Raw genomic sequence first — 18,826 nt, 5'->3', positions numbered from 1 at the left:
TAACCCTGAAAGGAAGAGAGAGTTGCATATGAATTCCTGCCCCACCTAAACAGGCTGATTTTACAAACAAAAGAAATGTTAATAATTCACTGCTCATTTTGAAGTGTCTATTCCACACAGTGTCTCATTATTTCCCAACTCATTTTTAGACAAGGAGTTGGGAATTTCTGCTTTACCCACACATTGCCTGAGGCAGTATTTGCAGAGCTCAGTCAGAGCTAAAAAAATCACCAAATATTTCTGGGGCCTCGACTTCTTTTAGACAGTTCTGAAAACAGAAAGTGTGGTACTTGCTAAGGAAAATACATGGAAAACTCAAAGCTCACCAGGAATCCTGCCTGAGTGTGTAAATCAGAGCCCAGCTCTCATTTTGCCACTGACATTTACTTGCCCAGTGTAAGATTACAGCAGAGTAACAGCAGAGAACAGGAGTTGGGGAAGATAAAAATAACTTTGCAACATTACTTGCTGCCCTCACATATGAGGTCACAGACATTTAATGGCTATTTTAAACTCAAACATTTTTTTTTAAGCATCCAGTGGCCAGGGCCATCATTTTTTTTCCACATTAACAGATCTTTGGAGGAACCAGAAAAATGTAATAAGCTGGATGTATTTAGTACCTCAAAGATGATTTTCATTGCTGCTGCAGCCTGAAGTTGGCACACTTCAGTCTTCTTATTTCAGCTGCCCTGGGAATAATTAATTGCTGTTAACAGTCAAGAGCCAAAGACAAACCTTCATTTTTCTCAAATGATATTAGTTCCTTACTGCATATGAAAAGGCAGACTTTATTTTATATAAAAGAATATAAAATCAGGCAGAAATTATCGAACAAGGGTAAGATGAAGATTATCAGCAAATGATCCAAAAAAATTGGAAAGGAACAAATCCTTTCTCAAGTGACAAAATAAAATGAGTCTCATCCCTCTATACTTCTCACATCAAAACTACAGGAATGTTTAATTAGGAACCCATTCAACAAAGTTTTTCCTCAGTGAAGCAGTTGTGATGGAATTACAATCCATGGTATGGAAAATAAGAGCATATTAAGGGAAACAATCCTTTCTGAAGCACAATTATATTACAACTGGCATCTGGATTACTGGACAGCACTAGTTTTTATTGTGCCTCAGTGTTTTCATACCCAAATTATCAAGAAATACAAATGCATGCCAGCTTTTTGAGAAGGACAAGACTATAAATTGTCTAAAAGCTGCCCAAAGCTAATCCTGGTTGAGTCTGGCTGCTCCCAGCCTTGGCACTGGGAGGTTTAACACACAAGGGAGTGAACACAGCTGTAAATCCACTCTTCCTGCTCATTCAGGGCCATCACGTGCTGAGAGACCTGGCAGGAGAGAAAGCAGAGGTGAAAGAAAGTTCTCTTCACTGGAGAACTGCTACCCAATGTGCTGTGTAAGCAAAATGTTCAGTACTTGTGTCACTAAATGACGAATATTCATCATCTATGCTGACAGATATTCAAAAATCACTCTTGAATTCAACAGAAAAATATCCAGAAGGACTGAGCCTACAGTTCATAATGAATGAAGCCTAAATTCAAATTAAAAAGCACCTTACAGGATGAGGCAATGAATATCTAAAGTGTCAGCAGCAATTTAAATAGGCCCCAGCCCTGCCTGTGTCATGGGACTGCTCTGTTTGTAACAGGCTGGAATGAACCCACCCTGGAAAGCTGGGAAATATAAAATAGCTTGGATGTCTCTGCTTTTAAACAAAGAGGCTGTACTTTTAGAAAAATAAAACCAGGGGGTTATTCATAAATAAACGAAAAAACCCCCACAATCTGCATTTGTAATGCATTTTCCATCACATTCCATCCCTCAGAACCCTCATTTGGAATTGTCACTAAAGCCTGCCCAGCCCTGCAGAAGGGCTCAGCAATCAAATTGTCTCATGGTTAACATATCCCTAAATCAGGTTTAACAAAAATTAACCACTAGCACATCACAGTGTGCACAAGGACTGCAATACTTTTATCTCTCTTTCTGATTAGTGCCTGCTTGGTCTGCCCTCACAGGCATCATCAATACGTGGGATTAAAAATTGCTAAGTGAAAAAAAAAATAAAATACAGCCATAGAAAAAAGAGTACTAAATATACTAGTGAATAGTGCATGTATAGAAAGGACAAGTGAAACAGGCCCTTGTATGAAGAACTGGATTATGGATTTTTAGAGCAAACTGCACAGGAAAACAGGGATACATCAAATACATGATTAGCTTTTAAATATCAAAAAGTGCATCTGATCTCTTCTGGTCAGCAGATGCCACTGTCCACATGCTCACTGTCGTGATAAAAGCCCTACAAAAAGAAAATACAAAGATGTCACCTGATTTTCTCTAAAGCTGGCTAAGCAATTAAAAACCTTACCATCATTGATTTTGGAGCCACTTCCACAGCAAAAACTGTCAGTCCCCTATTGTTTAGGCAGTTCTTACTCTGCTCATTGTTGACATGAATTATCACTTTGTTTTCAGACTGCAGGTGAAAAAAAAAATGAAGGAACCATTAAGATTTTACTGGTTTAATGTCTGTTCCTTGAGTAACAACTGCACAATCCTTGGACTTCCTGTGACCTTGCTGTTTTAGGGATGGAAATGCTCAATGGATACTCTGAAGAGTAACATGCTCTGTGAGGAGTAACAGTTTCAAATGTACCTCAGCACCACAGTGTGGTCAGAAGAAGTTTAAGACTCATTGTAACAACACAAGCACTTGTGAAGATACAAACCTGGCTTTGCTGTATCTTCACAACCTGCCCAGATCCCCCCGTGGAGCTTCCCCAGCATTCCCACCCAGCTTGGGGAGGTCTGCAAACCAAACCCAAGTGGTACGAACAGAGTGGGCAGAGATCTGGAGCAGAGAGCATCCAGTTGTCTCAGTGCAGCCCTGATCTCCTCTGACATATCCCCAAACATAAATAACTCTAGAATAGCCACCCTAAAGGGCAAAGTGCAAAGCCAAATCCAGAGTTCCAGGAGCCTCAGCATCCAGTCCTAATATTAGTCCCCCAAGTCACCCCCTTGTGCATGGCTGGGCATTTAAAAATACACCTCTTGCTGTGATTTTTTAAGATTTAAAGCATTTGAAGTTTAACATCTTACTGTGCTGTGTTTATTTACTCACAGTTCCTGGTGTAAAGGAAACTGAGAACAGCCATGGTGATGTATGGAAAAAGGTTTCAAATCTCACCAACCACTTCTACTTGGATTTACAAATTTCAGCTCGAGCTACTAATAAAACACACCTGGAAGAATAATCAGGTAAAAACCCATCCATAACAAACTTCTAAAAATCTCTGCTCTTTGACTTCTTTATGGACACTGAAAATACTCAGTAGTGTAAATGCTGTGTTCTTTGCCCTTGCTCCAATTGAATTTCCTGCTGTTAGTGTTTGTTTTCTCATAGATGATGATATTGTGACAAAATACTGAAAAACTGGGATGTGAAACAAAAATATTCAGTTTCTACATGGCAGTTAGAACTGCTTGCCTCGTTACAACAATCTGGCCCTTCCAAGAACACTGACCCAGGCTCTTCTGAAGCCACAAGGAGCACATCAGGCAGGGATTTTTCTTAATGAAACAGACACAAAAACCTGATTTTAGGAAAAGCAATTCTCAAGTACGACCCAAGGAAGGAGCAGGAACAACACCAGCCCTTAACACAAAGTACAGTGTGGAAGTTCCAGGCCATACCTTATTTTCAATCACAGAGGTGATTCTGCTGCCTGATCTGTAGGTGTAGATGAAGATGTTCTCAGAGCCATCCAGAACTTTGGCCTCTCCTTTATTAACCACAGACCTGCAGAGAGCCCTGCTGAGCTGGGAGCCCCCTGCCTCCAGAGAAATGGCTTTAATTCTGGGCTTGCACCTCTCTGCACACAAGTCAATGACAAAGGGGCAGGCCTGCAGTGAAGAAAATGAGTTTTAGCATCACTCGAGCTGTAGTTTTCCCCCCAGATTTTCACCCACAGCTCCTAAGCATTTGCATATTTGAACTAGAATGACCCAGATACAGATATTTCCTACAATATTAAATATTATAAACTGTGAGCTGTGGCAATCTTTTACACCAAATGAAAGCCCAGGACAAGGGGCCTTTTTCATGCCATTCCCAGTACACCTGACATAGTTCATCACAGCAAATCCTTGCTTGAACAGCAAAACGTCCAGGAATTCAGATGAAAACTGAATGTATTCCAGGGTCTGAAATAAACCTTTCACACTGTTGCTGTTTGTGCCACTCCACACAGATTTAACACCTCTGCAACGCTGCACTGAGCACTCTGGGAGTATCTTGGCTGTATTTTGCTCCTGGTGTAACAACCAGGGGTTTGTGTTTTCTCAGACTGTCACAGCACCTCAATTCCTTTCTAAAGGCTGTTGGAATCCACCAGGACTGCTCAAGTTCTGTCTCAGTGCTCCAAAAACTATTTGAAATCAAAGAATTAAAGAATTAAGTGAGAGACATGAGTTAACAGCTGGAGATTTTTAGATCAATTACTGAAGCATTTGATAGCTGTGCTGTCCTTTGGAAAGCAAAGGCTGGAGCCAGAAACCACAGCTGGAACAAGGCACAAAACACCTTCCCAAAATTCCTAACTGGAGAAAAAAAAAGCTCCTCAAAATGTTCTTTCTTGGAGGAGGGCTCTCTCTTGTGGCTGAAATGCAGAAAAACAACTTTGCAGGGGCTCTGCAAACCAGAGGAAAAGGAGCTTGACCTTAAATCCTTCAGCACCATCCCAAAGTTTTCACTGATATCTCCCATACTGACTATTTTTAGGTCTTTATATATTTTATATACTGACTACATTGACCTGTTGAACAAAGTTAAATAATATCAGACTGTGATCCTAAAAATCTGCTTTTCCTGAGAATTAAATGATTGATCTGTAGATTTAATGCTTGAATTTTTCATAATTTCTTCTCTTCATAAGAGAAATCTTCGTTTTTAGAAAGAATTGCTAACATCAGAAATATGTAATATGCATTTCAGAGTATAAAAATAAATAACAAAAAAATCTGTAAGTTTACAGAAACACCAGAGAAATAATCCTTGGTCCTGCAAAGTAAACAATCTGTGACCCAAACCCAAAAATTTTAATGAAGCATTAAAATTTAACACTGAACCTTTTCAGACACTGTTGTGAAAGGCAACAATAACAGAAATAGTTATGTCAGGAAACTAGCAATTCTGAATCATGTGGATAAAAATACCTTGGTCCACTTCTATTGTGATTTGGGTCACAGAATTGACTAGTTTAAGGAGAAAAAGTCCAGTTTTTTCTACATTTGCTGGCAGATCATGGCTTACCATCCTTATCTTCCTATGACTCCCCACCAACAGAGTGCAGGGATTCTTTTAATAGATACAATCCAAAATTTCTTCTTCTATAACCCCATAAAATCCTGGCTTTCTCTAAAGCAAATGAAAATTTCTTTTTTTTCATAGACCCAAGTGCTATCCTAAGAATCAGGACAATGACAGTGGCAGTGGAAGCCCTGGCTGGTGGCAATGGGCCCCTGCCCTCCTGCAATCACTCTGTGGCACACACAAACACAGCAGCACTTCAATGTGCAGGGATTTTTGCTCTGTGCCTCTCCTACCTCTGTCATTTCTAAAGCTTTGTTGTAGCCAAGGGACAACAAAGTGACCCAAAGGTCCCAAGGATCCCCATCCCGGTCGTTGGCTTCCATGAGATTCAAATCCAGAAATCCTTGTCTTGTTAGCTCGTTCTTCTTCATCTCAAAATTTTCTGTTTCAAAGGAATAAAAACAACACTTAAAAAATCTGTTCTCTTTGCAAGCACCTTTGTCCTTCCAAAGTCAAAATCCCCCTCCTGTTAACAAGGTTGGAAAGCTGGAGCCAACTTAGAGCTTCAGGATCTCCAATATTATTTAGGAAAGAGTGTCCTTGACCAGGCATGAGCTGTTTGCAGAGCTCCCCTGTGGATTTGGGATAATGCCTACAAACAGCTGGCTCCTTGAATAACCCCAAAAAAAGGGGCAGATTTCAAAAGAAAATGAGTTCATATTGATTTTTTTTTTCCCTAAAAGACTGTGGTTGAGCTTTGCAGAATGGGGTATTTTAGGAATGGGAAATGAAAGCCAGCTGGAGCCAGCACCTTTAAATGCTTCAGGTCTTTGATAAAGCAATGATTTACTTAGTTCCTAAAAAGCAATAAAAATCCAGTAATCCTAACACCCCTCTCTAGAGAGAATATCATAGATCCACCACTCTAATGTCAGCAAACACATAATTGAAATGTCCTCGTGTCAGGGACTTTTAAAAATGGTTTTCTCATCTTCATAACAATGCTAAATCTTTACTATATATTATTAAAAAGGGATCACCAATTTAATAAATCTATCCAAGGGTACAGATGCTGTAATAAATGGCTTGAACTTTGGTGTCAAGATTGATGATATTCGTGTGAACCCTTCCACTGATTGATGACCTGGTGAAACATTCCCCAGCTTCTCCTCTTTCCTCTCTTATTTATTCACACATTCCCACCCCTCCTACCTGTATCACCCTGACAAAGCCATCAGGTGTGGAAAAGCACATCCAGGGATGAAACAGAGGAGAAATTCAGTTCTAGAAATGTATTTTTGTAGGAGCATTCCATCAGCTTGGAGAAATTCTGATACCTCCGAGTGTTCTGGGTGCAGATAATTAATAGGGCTTGCCAGATTTCAAGTATTTTTGCCAACATGCCACAGCCTCCAAAGGAATTATGTCAAACATGACATGGATATTATAAAAGGAGACACTGGCAATCCACAAAAACTCTGGATGCTAATTTACAGCATCAGATCCACACTAATTAAATGTCCCTCTCCACACTTGGTGAGATAAAAAAAGCAGCACCAGCCCACTCTGCACAAAGGAGTTGGATCAAACAAATACCTGTGCCACTTTCCTTCCCCATAGGATCCAGGATTACAAACCCTGTAGGTTTTGGCAGCTACAAAACAATTAGGAAGGGGAAGAACTTTCTCAGCAGAAGGTCAGTAGCACACACAGCAGAATGAAGCAAAGCAAAGGACAGCAAACTGGAAAAAAAGAAGAGAGAAGGAAGAGAAAAATATCCACACAAGTTCTTGGAATAGGTACAGAACACCCACTTCTATCCAGTTGGAAGTTAATTGATAGCCTTAATTAGCTGTACCACAGTGATGAACTTACCCTTACACACAGCCCAGGCTTCCTGATCACATTTCTCCCCACTAGTCCTCAGCTCAAAGAAGTTGTATTCCTCCAGACTCAGGAGGCCATTCCCATCCAAATCAATTGTTTCAAATATATCCAACAAAGCAGCTCTGAGGGAGGAAAAAGGCCAAACTATTTCCAAAGGCTTCCATTTCCTTTTTCTGTCTCATAATATTGCCAAGAACTGCTCAGCCTGTTTGAGATTATTCTGTACAAAACACTACTATTTTAAAAGCCACATTTGAGCTGGAAAAGACATTTTTATTCTCAGACATGGGAATAAAACTCACTGGAATTCTTTGGTAAGAGCCAGCTCTCCATCTTCATCCCTCCACACCAGTTTGGCTTCTCCAGAAATTTGGGTTTTTTCCTTTCTCAGCCTGCAGCCAGTTGTGAAAGGGAGCAGCCAGTAAATCCCAGCTCCAAGCTCCCCTCTCCAGCCAAACATCTGCTCTTAAAGGAAGACAGAAAAGTTTGTGAGAACTTCTCCAATGAGGCTTTTCTTTATTGCCAGTAATATTCATACAAAAGCGATTAATTATTTGAAAACACTGGGAATTCTGGGTTCTCTCCTTAAAAAAATAATGGCTGTGTGATGCCACTTTAAAGATAAAAAATAGTGAATCTTTTAGAATAAAAGCTAAAAAACCAGACAGGAGAGAGATGAGGAAAGAAGGGGAAAATCAGTTAATGCTCTCTTAATTCTGCCACAGGAGAAGAATATTCTGTGCACTAGGAAGTTCAAATGGCAAAAAGAAAGAAAATCAGAGGAAATTTAAACAAATTTTGCCTTGGAAATTTTGTGTTTGAAGGTGCAGAAATGCAACTGAGTTTTTACTGAGTAGCTGTAAATACACTCAGCAGCTCAGCAACTCCAGGTACAGCTGGAATTCCTTCAAACACATGGAATTCACACCTCCAGCATTAACACACACACTAAAAAAAACCAATTAAAATAGGAATACACCAAAAATCTCTAACCTCTTTGTTTTGGAGTTCAGTAAAGCTCACAAGCTGTAGATTCTCTTGGGTTTCATTTTCCTTCAGAATAAACAAAGCTGTGTCCACTGACAACCAGTGACAAGATTTCCCTAAAAAGAAAAAATATCCCCAAAAAAATACTTAATAATGGTCCAAAATTGAGGTTTTTGCATCTCAAAATAGCTATTCCCATGGTATTTATAGATCCCTGCTGATGAAAAATGGAATAAAAATCTATTCTATGCTATTGAGATCTTCTTCCTGTTTAGGCCAAGCAGATAAATTATTCCCTGTGATTATCTGACAGATAATTAACAATTTTATCATTAAGAATTATTGATAAAATAGTACTATCATTAAGGGTCAAGAATATCAAGGAATGGTTACATACCACCCAATTTTAAAAAAAAAAAAAAAAAAAAAAGCCAGCCCAGGTGACTTCAAAACAATTTTAGGTTTTAAAGGCTTCTGGTTTATTGGACTAAAAAGGGAATAAAAAAAATAATTCTAAAGCTTCAAGTGGATGAAGCCCCATGGTAAATCTCCAAGGCAGCACCTCCTGTGCAGAAGAAAGTGAAAGAGAAACACACTGACCTTCTGCCTGGGGAATATGGAAGGGTTTGATGGTGACACAAAGTGCAGATCTTTGGGCTAAGTGCAGCCTGTACTTGTGACTGATGATTTCCCCATCTTCCTCCAGGTAGAAGCAGCCTTTGCATTGTGCACGTTGCCATTCCTGCAAACCAAGTAAATATTCAGTGTTTTCTTCATTTGGGATAGATAGAAGTGCTTTCTCTGGAATGTTAGTTTATTTGATTTTTTAATAAACCCTGAATAAAACACACCAGGAGATACAGCATCAATATACTTTCATTTTTAAAAATATCCCAAATAGTCCTTTTTATAGACAATTTTTGTAAAGTAAGGTTGCTACACTTGTGAAAATGCCTGAAAAGCACAAAGATTACCCCAATGCTCCTAGAGCTGAAAATTAAATTGGAACTGCCACTAAGATTCTGCTAATTTTATTTGCAAACAGCTGACAGCATGGATTAATTTAAATACAAATATTATACACTTTGCAACTCCCTTTCTGCTGTTCTTTGGAGGTCTGGAATTTTTTTTGTTTTTTTTTCCAAATAAAGATTTTGCTAAATAAGTTGTAAAAGACCTTCAAAGGCTGTGGAAAAGAAAAAGATTAATGAAGTTGGTTAAAATAAAGTGGGATGTCCAACCCCTGGAAGGCACTGCTAGCCAAGTCCCTCTCCTATAATTTCCCATCATCTTTTCACTGTGGGGAGAAGCTGCTGGAGAAGTTTTTATGGATAATCCTTATGGAAGTGCAGCTATTTCTGGACCATGGAGCCAAAGATCAGCCCCTGGCCAACTTTTATGGAGCAGAATAAACCTAATGAACAAATCCATCCAGTAATTTTATACTCATCTTTATCCAGGAAACCGGATTTGTAGTGACAGGATAAGGAAAAAAAAGGACCAATCATAAAAAATACTTAGGAAAAAAAGTGATCAGAGATTAAATATTAAATAATGGTGAGGGTTGAATATGGGGCAATAGCTGGGGCTGTGTCAGTCACAAAGTGGATAATGGGAGCTGGGATTAACATAAACCAGTGCCAGAATTCCAGCATGGAATTCAGCCCCTTGGATCAGTTCCACTGCTGTTCCTAAACTGTTTATTCCAACACTTCCATGACTCCTGCCTTCATCTAAAAGGAAATTTTTTAAACTGATTTTTTTTTTTTTCTTAAAACTTGACACATCTGAAATAACTGGTTGTTTGTTCCAAGCTTGATACTTGGCAAAACTGTTGGACAAAAACCTTACCCTCTCCTTTTAGGAAATCAAATCCTGTTATTCTGGCAGAGAGCATAAGGTGGTGCTAGAAGTCCTAAATTATCAAATTTCAAGCAGGTATGGAAAATTGGGAAGCTAAAAGAGGATTTTCTGATTGGGTTTTCTTCTGTTACTTCAAAGCAGAACAGAAGTTGTTAAAAAACAGCTGAAGTGGGAAATGTTTGTGTTAGAAATGTTAATTGGAAAGAAATGTTAGGCACTACCTGCTGCTGGTCACAGCTACTGAAAATTAAGTTAATATTGAAAATATCCACACATTGCTGCATAATTCCTAATAAAAAGCAATGATTGAGAGGAATTTGCTAAGGGTTTTTGATTTTAGACATTTCACCATGTTCTGCCTTCCAGTGTTTTCCTCTGTAAGAAATGTGAAATTGCTGTTGCTCCAAGGTCCTGAGGACAATATTTTCTTATTTCTACAAAAAAACAGGTGAAACAATAAAATAAAATTTTTGGAAAGAAGATGAATAAAAAGAACTTCTGGGTGGTAGATTCTGATTCGTACCACAAATAAATCTCTGGGTATTTATTCATTGATTCTGGCAGAGCTTGCATCGTGTAAAATGAAGTTTAAAAAAATTAATAGTTCTACTTACTCACACCTTCCCATGTTTATTAATTTCAGTTTTTGGAGATGCCAAGCAATACTAATCAATATTTTTTTAAAAACTCAGTTTTTACTGGCTTGTAGAAAGAAAAAAAGAATCCAACCTCGGGGAAGTGTGTGCTGCTTTTATCCACCCCACCTGATGTTTGAACAAGGTGAGATTGCAGGTTAAATTGCATGGAGGTCCAGCTACCTAAACAGACTGCACAAAATCCCTGGGAGATGATGTTTTAAAATTTTAATATAGAACAAATGTCACTGTATAGCAATGGGGAAGATATAAAGGACTTCAGAGTTCAATAACAAATCCAGAGTTGTTATTTGAAACAAAAATGCAGCTCCTGAGGACAATCACTTCAGTTTTCCAGCAGCAGTTACATTGTGTGGTCAGAACCATTTTTTCCCTCTTACACAAGAGTCTCCAGGTGCACATTTTTAATGTATCCCAGCAGTTCCCAGTTAATGTTTTATATTTCTATAGCCATTATTTTCTGTTGAAAGAAAACTAGTAAAGGTTCAGTCAAGAAAGGGAAAACAAAGGGAAAAAGATCAATATTAACACTCTACAAATATTGACTTAGCAAAGTGACTTTGTTGTCTCTCTCCCCCAGGAATTTATATTGAATGAGTGATTTATTTAAAAGAAAATACTGATAGAACATATTAGTCTAACTAAAAATCAATATCTTCAGGTTACACCATCTATTTACCAAGCAATGCCCAAGAAACTGAATATGCTCACAAATCTGTTATTTATTTCCAATTACCTTTCATGCAAAGGTTTATGATACACAATCTTTCAGACTACTTAAGCATTTAAAGTTCTCACCAACCTAATAAATTATTCAATTTTAAATTTCTCAGGAAGTCATTAACTGTTTTCTCCAACAGTGCTTTCATTTATAAAAAACACATTTTGTTCTATTAAACCTTCACACCTGAAAAATTATTTCCAATAACTTGTTGTCAGCAAAACCAACAGTATATAAAAATGTTAATAATAATAATGATACATATCAAGAAAGCTCTCAGTAGTTTATAGCTGCCCTTGACAAACTGTTAATAAAACATAAGACACCATTTTTCTCTGATTTTTAGCTTCTTTAAAATGCAATAACACAGGTGCCTAGAGGAAAACACCATCATTTCAGTGTGATACCTTCATTGTGTCAGGCTCAATAATTAGCTTGGTGTTCCTGCTGCTGCTGGCACCCACAGTGACAGTGCTGGAGGTGGAAGCTTTGTTGCTTTGAGCTGATGAAGGTCTTGAAGGAGCTCTGCTGTCAGCTACAAAAAGAGATATTTAATTAAAATTACAATATTTCATTGTTTTCATTATTATATTTTCATTATATTCATAATTACATAATTTCAAGCCTCTCCTAGTGGCATTTATCATAAGCCTTGCATTTAGAAGCACAAAGAAAACTGGATGACAAGAAGTCCATCAGAGAACTTCCCTTCACCCCTGTTGTGTCATTTTTGCACCTCCCTGATTTGAAGCAGCTTGGAACAGCACAAACTGCATCCCAAAATTTCATACTTGGTGCCTCTGCAGTCTGCTCCCTGTGGAGTTTTTTCCAATTTAGGAAGGTTTTGAAGTATCTTCCTGACTTCAGGAAGGATATTAAACTGTCCATAACTTATTAATTGTGCTTAAAAAGCAGCTTCAATAATTGAAACAAGCACACAGCTTATTGAGAAATGTTTAGGGTTTCATTTCTGCTCTAGGAAGGAAATAAATAATTTTCCTACAGTGCAACACACCTGAGCATTTTTTCTCTCTTCCCTCTGGACTGTGTCACATGAATATCAACAAAATCCACACTTAGGAATTTAAGAGTTTCAAAGATGCAGCCATTTGAACTTGGCACAGTAGAAATTATATTCATCAATAAAATCTTCACTAATCTGAGAAAAATCAAACAAAAACTCGACTGCTCATTGAGCCACAGCTTCATCTCCAACAGAAAGAAAACATAAAATGTAAGCAATATAAATACCTTTAGGCAGTTTGTGATCAGTTTTCCTGGAGACCCTTGGGGATGGTTTTGACCCTGGCAGTGAGATCCCTTCAGAGAAATTTTCAGTTTGATTCCCAAAGTGCTGCTGCCTCAATTTGGGATCCATTTCCAGCCTGTCCCTTGCAGCTTTGCAGCACTGCTCACTGGTGGTCAGGTACAGCTTACAGAACTGCAGATTAAAAAAAAGAATATTTCACTTAACAAGTTACATTCCTCAAAAGGTTTTAAGGAGTAAAATGTAGCATTAGCAAGGCTCAGCAGATAGAATGCATTTCCTCTTGAAGCCAAATACAATTTTAGTTTTCATTAATCAGAAAAACCACTCAAGTATCACAGTAAAATGCAGCCATGACTCAACAAGGAGGTCCAAATATTGAACAAAAATCAACTTTCAACTCTTCCTTTCTAGGTATTAAAAGACTGATTTTTAACATAGGATTCTTAGCAGTTTTCCTCCTATAAAACCATATTTCTGTACAAATCTTCTAGGCTGTTTATTCAGTCCAAAATTTAGAATTCTGGGGTAAGGTCATCACTAATGCTCATATTGTCAACACACAAAAACAAATCCCACTCTTGGCCATGCCTTGTTGTAGTCAAGCTTGCCACTGCAGTTGAAATCAGCTTGTTTAATAATGCTGGTCACTTCCTCCCAGGTCATTTTATCACCTCTCTGCAAGAAAAAAAAGCAGCTCAGTTTGGTTTCCTAATCAAGAGTCCTGTTCACCTACAGCACAAATTTTATAAACAAAGAAAGAGTCTTTTAATAATCTGTCAGAGAATCTTACCTTGCAATGGATTTCAACAGGTTTTGATTTGAATCATGAAAACAGAGGTCAAAATCATTAAAAATTATGTCCTTGCAGTGCTACTAAATATCAAAGAGATCTATTGTATCAGTTTATGTAATTCTGTGGTGTCCTCTGGAAACCATGAAAATCTTTTATAAAGTGGGGAAACCCAGCTCTCAGTACCATCTAATTTCCAAAATGTCTGCTAATTAAAGATTGATAATTAAGTTTCTAGTGATACTTACTGTTGTAAGAATTTTACAAAGTTCATCATGTAAAATATATCCAGCCTTATTTGTGTCTAGTTTTCCAAATGCCTCCAGAAGTTCATTTTTTGTAGCTGGCTTTTCTTTTTTTAAAATGGCACAAAAATCATCAAAATTCAGTGAAGTTGTTTGTGAAGTCCAGTATTTGTTAATGGTCTTCTGAGAAGGATTTCTTCCAGCCTGTTGAAGTACTGAACAATAAAACACAATATTAAATCTTTATTCCAGCTGTCAGAAAAGGAGTTTTATCCAAACATCCTTGAGTCACTTTCCATGTTCAGATTTTTTTAAAATCAAACCACCCCAAAAGTGGGTCTGAAGGGCAGTTTAGGTTATGATCTTAATCAAAATATCCATGAACTCAAACACAGTCTCAAGTGTAAAATTCAGCTTATATCCAGTGTTTTAATATCAAGAATATATTATTTTTAAGTCTGCACATTATTAGATCCTATTTCTACTAAGACCAACATCATCTTTGCACTTCCTATGCCAAGAACTGAGATCTAGAGTAGAATTTATCTGAGACAATGTTTTATGTCTCTGCTGTGCATTTGAATGTATAAATTCCAATTATACAACACAAATTTTAAAGGAAAAATGATACCACACATGCAGCCAGTGCCACGGGTGTTACACCTGGCATTCTCCAAAATTAATTTTCTGGATCTATTTGCCTCTTCAAGGTCTTTACTGAAAACACCTTTTTGGTTTTCAGTGTGATGAAGGTATTACGTTAAATGGAAATTAAATTCAAATGCAGTCTATCTGGGAGGGCATTGGTACCTTCCCAAATAATCTTTTAGGGAAGAACAGGAGACTCTTCATCTCTACCTGGGCTGGCATTTGATTTTGAGCCAGCTGAGCAGAACCCAAGCCTGTGCTGGGAACTGCTGAGGAGCATCTGTGAAATGAGGCGGTGGCACGGTGACAATGCTCAGTGGGACCTGTGTCACCAGCAAACCAAACAAACAAACCAACAAACCAACCAACCAGGCACCTCTGCTGTTAATCCCTGCCTCGGTGCCAAGCACTAAATAAAGATTTGTGCCCTGCCACCTCTGCTGGAGGAGCCAGGACAGAGCAGGGCTCACGTCCTCACCCGAGCCACGCCTGGGCACGGAGCAGTGGTTTGGGGATTTCAGTGTCAAGGGCAGCCAGGAAGGAAGGGCAGTGACTCTGTGGGTTTGTTTCCATGGAGAGAAGAGATCCCTGGAATGTCAGGGCAGCACAGGATTATATCTGACAGATATCCTTCAAATATACAATCCTTAATTTTACATCTCCAGGGAAATCAGCACTTGCCATTCCCTTCGTGCCTCCCAAATTGTATTTGTGAAAGTTCAATCAGACTGCACCTTTTTTTTATATTTCTTTATGGTCTGGTTCTGCTAAATCCCCCGAGTAATATTAAAACAGACAGGAAATGAAGCTACCATTTGGGGATAAGCAAAACTCCTACAAATAAAATTTCACAGGGCCACCCTCTCAGTGAGCACTTTAGTTTGGAATATCAACCAAACTTCATGAAGCAAGAGATGCTTAAACATTGGCACCACTCGTTTGAGAAATGCCAAAATTTACTTAAGTCTTTAATTCTCAATGCTTACAAATTCTAAACAAAATTCTTACATATCTCTGAAAGGACTGGGAGTCTAAACAACTAACTGCCCTCTCTAAGTTGACCTTGAAAGCAAAATGCCCAAACCCTTGCTGTGTAGCCAAGTGGCATATGGATAGAGCTGAAAGCCAAAGCATTTATTAGAGAGATGACATTTGTTCTCACCACCCCCCTGTTAAAATCCAGATTATCCCAAACTATCATTAGGATGTCATAAAGGCCCTTTTATTGCAGCTGGGAAAGCCTGGAGAGCACCAAGTCACAAGCTGTAGGAATATGCTTGTTAATGGGTAGAATTTCATGTTCTAGTGTAGGGAAAGAAGCTACAATCAGGGTACTCAGCTTTTACAGTGGTAATTTCCATGGAAAACCTTTTAAAAAAGAACAAAAATGCTCTAAGGAAAAAAAAAATCGCCACCCAAATGGAGCACACAATCCCACAACTCTGAGAAACTGCAAAGTTGGAATTGTATTTGCATCTGGTATAGTGAAACCTCCTCCAAAACTGAGGTTATTTATTACTCAGTCTTACCTTACTCTTTCCTTACCTTACCTGGTCACTAAGATATATTATTAAGAAACTTCCAGGTTTTTTTCAGGTAAATTTTTCTCACTCCCCTCTGAAATTCCTGAAGTTTTCAAAACAAAGCCCCACAGTTTCCAGTTTTTCAGTTTCTACCAACAGTTTTATTTAGTGCAGCTGAAGCAATCAGAGACATTTTATTTTTTCTGTTCTACTGCAGCCAACACCACCACCACGTATGCACAAATATAGTCTGGCCAAAAAAAAAAACAATAATAATAATAATAAAATTTAGAATCTAGTTCTAGTTAATGAAAGTGTAATTTAGCAGGAGCTGAGATAAGGAGTAAGAATTCTTATGGAACACCAGTTATGGTGGTTTTCTGTGCCAGGGCAATGGCCCACTCTAAACTGAACTGAGACCTTTCCTACTGGTGATTTACAAATAAAACAACCTACAATAAAATGCCTCTGTCTGGCATTCCCACTTCCACCAGGCATCCAAAACCACTCTCAATTCCTTCAACCACTTGCTGAGCTTATGCACAGGGATGCTCCCACTGCAATCATCCCATGTAAGAGTTTGAGGGGAAAAAGATCCAGTCATTACCTAAACTGAGTTGTTCTTTTGATTTAATGTTTTCTAAGCTGCTTTTTAAGACAGTCAGATAAGCTGCTCTGCAGTTCATGTAAAAGATGGCTTCTTCTGCATGCTGGGACTTCTTCCCTTGGGAATTTTCCAAGTGTGTGGCTTTCTGATTCCCAGGAGTGCTGGCCATCCTGTGAGGGATGAAATTCCAGTCAGAATTTGTAACTAATTAATAATGCCTCTGTTTGTCCTCTGAAATACAGACTAGCCCCAATTATCCAAACATCCAGGTCACATCCTTTCTTTTCTCTAAATCTGGGATGGGAATAATTATCTACACTTGTAGGTAAGCACCGTGAGATCCACAAGCAGAAAGAGTTTGAGCTCAACTTATTACTCACAGTTTATCCTTCACTAGCAGCAAAACGTTTAATTTCACAGTATTTTATATAGTTGCAGACATTTGATATTACAAGTATCATAGAAATATTATGTAGTCTTGATTCTTGAAAGCACAAAAAAACATTTTCATGTTATTTGTGAAACAAAGCTTTGCCACCCATGTTTTCTCTTTTTACTCTTATAACTCAACAAAACATATGGATAATAATAAAACTGGTCAAAATTGGAACTCTTAATCTCAAAAATGTCAGGTTAAGCACAGAATTCTATTCCTTAGAGTTACCTAAATATAAGTAATAGAAATAAATGTGCATAAAATTTTGAGCAACTCAGGCCCTTTAAGTCCAGGGCCCATACAATTATAAATGAATGGAAAAAAAACCAGAAGCACTTCTTTTTTTCTCAATTATTTTAACAACTCAAAGCAGCAACTAATGCTGTTTGCTCAGCAATGGTCAGCAAACTCTGACAGCAGCTTTCTGCTTCCACCAGGGGTGATTAAGGTTTTTAGAAGGCCATCACAGAGGGACACTAAATCCTGTTGTGCTGTTGCTTTAACAGCCTCTTGTATTATTTAACCCAACGTTGACTTCAGGAAATATATTCCAGTATAATAAATGGAATATCTCAAGTTCAGCAACAAGACAACGCTGTCCCAGGGTCCCCTTCAGGACTCATTGGATTTTTACTCAGGAGGCCTCAATCACTGGCACCTTGTTGAGTTATACAGGTCTTTTACACTTGGGAAAGGCAGATAATGATTGCTTATCAAGGATGAAGTACCCAATTTGTAACACCCTGACACTTTAATATTACACAGGCTCCAGAAGGACCCCACAGGGACCCCCTGGCACAGCCTGGCTCCTGCAAACGGGTGTCACTATAATTAAGCACCAGTGTTACACACATGGAGTGGAAGCAGGGGAGGGGAAAGGCAAGGAGGAGAAGAAGAAGAAGAAATGTTAATTTTCCAGTAACCAGTTTAGAAAATGTGAACTCCTGTTTGTACTCCTTGGGCTTCCCATTACTGAGAGATTTCTTATGTGGGCCAGGAGGTGCTGCCAATCCATCGCTGGGAAATCCAGTGAGCAATGGCTTAGTGACAGCACTGCCAGCAGCCCCCTGGCTTAGACTGGGCCGTTTTTACTTGGTAAATGACACTTTAGAAAAATAGACAGAGGGGAGCAATCCAGCCCAGGCTTCCAAATAGGGAGAAAGAAGTAGGTTTAGATTAGAGATTGGGAAGAAATTCTTCCCTGTGAGGACCGGCAGGCCCTGGCACAGGGTACCCAGAGAAGCTGTGGCTGCCCCTGGATCCCTGGCAGTGCCCAAGGCCAGGCTGGACACTGGGGCTTGGAGCAGCCTGGGACAGTGAAAGGTGTCCTTGCCCATGGGTGGAACTGGATGAGCTTTAATGTCCCTTCCAACCCAAACCAATGTCATATTCACAGCCCAGAGCACTGCGTGCCATGTCCAGCCCTTCCTCGGACACCTCCAGGGATGGGGACTCCATCCCTCCCTAGGCAGCCCCTTTTAGGTGAAGAAATTCCTCCTGATGCCCAAAGTCAGACCCTCCATGGCACTGACCTTCATGTCCGAGGCTCATTCACACAGAACCTACATTCCACAGGGAAGCTCTGCCCCGCTCCAGACTCGTCCACCTGAAACGAGGAAATTTTTCCCACATAGAACACATCACCTCCCTCCTTAGTGGGCACAGCGGGCTACAAGGGCAAATTTGCTACCCACCGTTAAAAAAAAAAAAAAAGGAAAAAGAAATACAACCCCCTTCCCCCAGCCCTGAGGGGAACAGCTCTCCTTCCCTCCCTCAGCCCTGCTCGGCGATCCCTGAGGCGCGTTTGGCCGCCCCGAACATCACCGGCCCCGGCCCGGCTCCTACCGCGCACA

General features: G+C 39.2%; 1 protein-coding gene across 1 annotated transcript; it reads right to left on the bottom strand.

Moving 5' to 3' along the window:
• Positions 1-1,240: 1,240 nt before the first annotated feature.
• EFCAB7 (EF-hand calcium binding domain 7) lies at positions 1,241-18,580 on the bottom strand. Its single transcript, XM_062497907.1, has 14 exons — positions 18,506-18,580; positions 16,538-16,707; positions 13,763-13,974; positions 13,313-13,399; positions 12,706-12,895; positions 11,862-11,989; positions 8,815-8,956; positions 8,221-8,330; positions 7,530-7,687; positions 7,216-7,349; positions 5,634-5,782; positions 3,723-3,932; positions 2,395-2,502; positions 1,241-1,348 (listed from the first exon to the last, which is right to left on the bottom strand). The coding sequence occupies exons 2-14, from the start codon at positions 16,704-16,706 to the stop codon at positions 1,274-1,276; spliced, it is 1,872 nt and encodes a 623-aa protein (XP_062353891.1). The 5' UTR covers position 16,707; positions 18,506-18,580; the 3' UTR covers positions 1,241-1,273.
• Between the last annotated feature and the right edge of the window lie 246 nt (positions 18,581-18,826).

This window comes from Cinclus cinclus, chromosome 8, assembly GCF_963662255.1.
Source record: "Cinclus cinclus chromosome 8, bCinCin1.1, whole genome shotgun sequence".
Lineage (NCBI taxonomy): Eukaryota > Metazoa > Chordata > Aves > Passeriformes > Cinclidae > Cinclus > Cinclus cinclus.
The sequence above is the reverse complement of the archived record's forward strand: the minus strand, read 5'-3'. Positions and strand labels throughout refer to the sequence as shown.

Coding starts and splice junctions, on each gene's coding strand:
- EFCAB7 (XM_062497907.1), bottom strand. CDS start 16,706: ATGGCCAGCACTCCTGGGAATCAGAAAGCCACACACTTGGAAAATTCC. Junction 3,933..5,633: donor AAGCTTTAGAAATGACAGAG/GTAGGAGAGGCA, acceptor TCTTCACTGCAG/GCCTGCCCCTTTGTCATTGA. Junction 1,349..2,394: donor TGGCTCCAAAATCAATGATG/GTAAGGTTTTTA, acceptor CTCTCCTGCCAG/GTCTCTCAGCACGTGATGGC.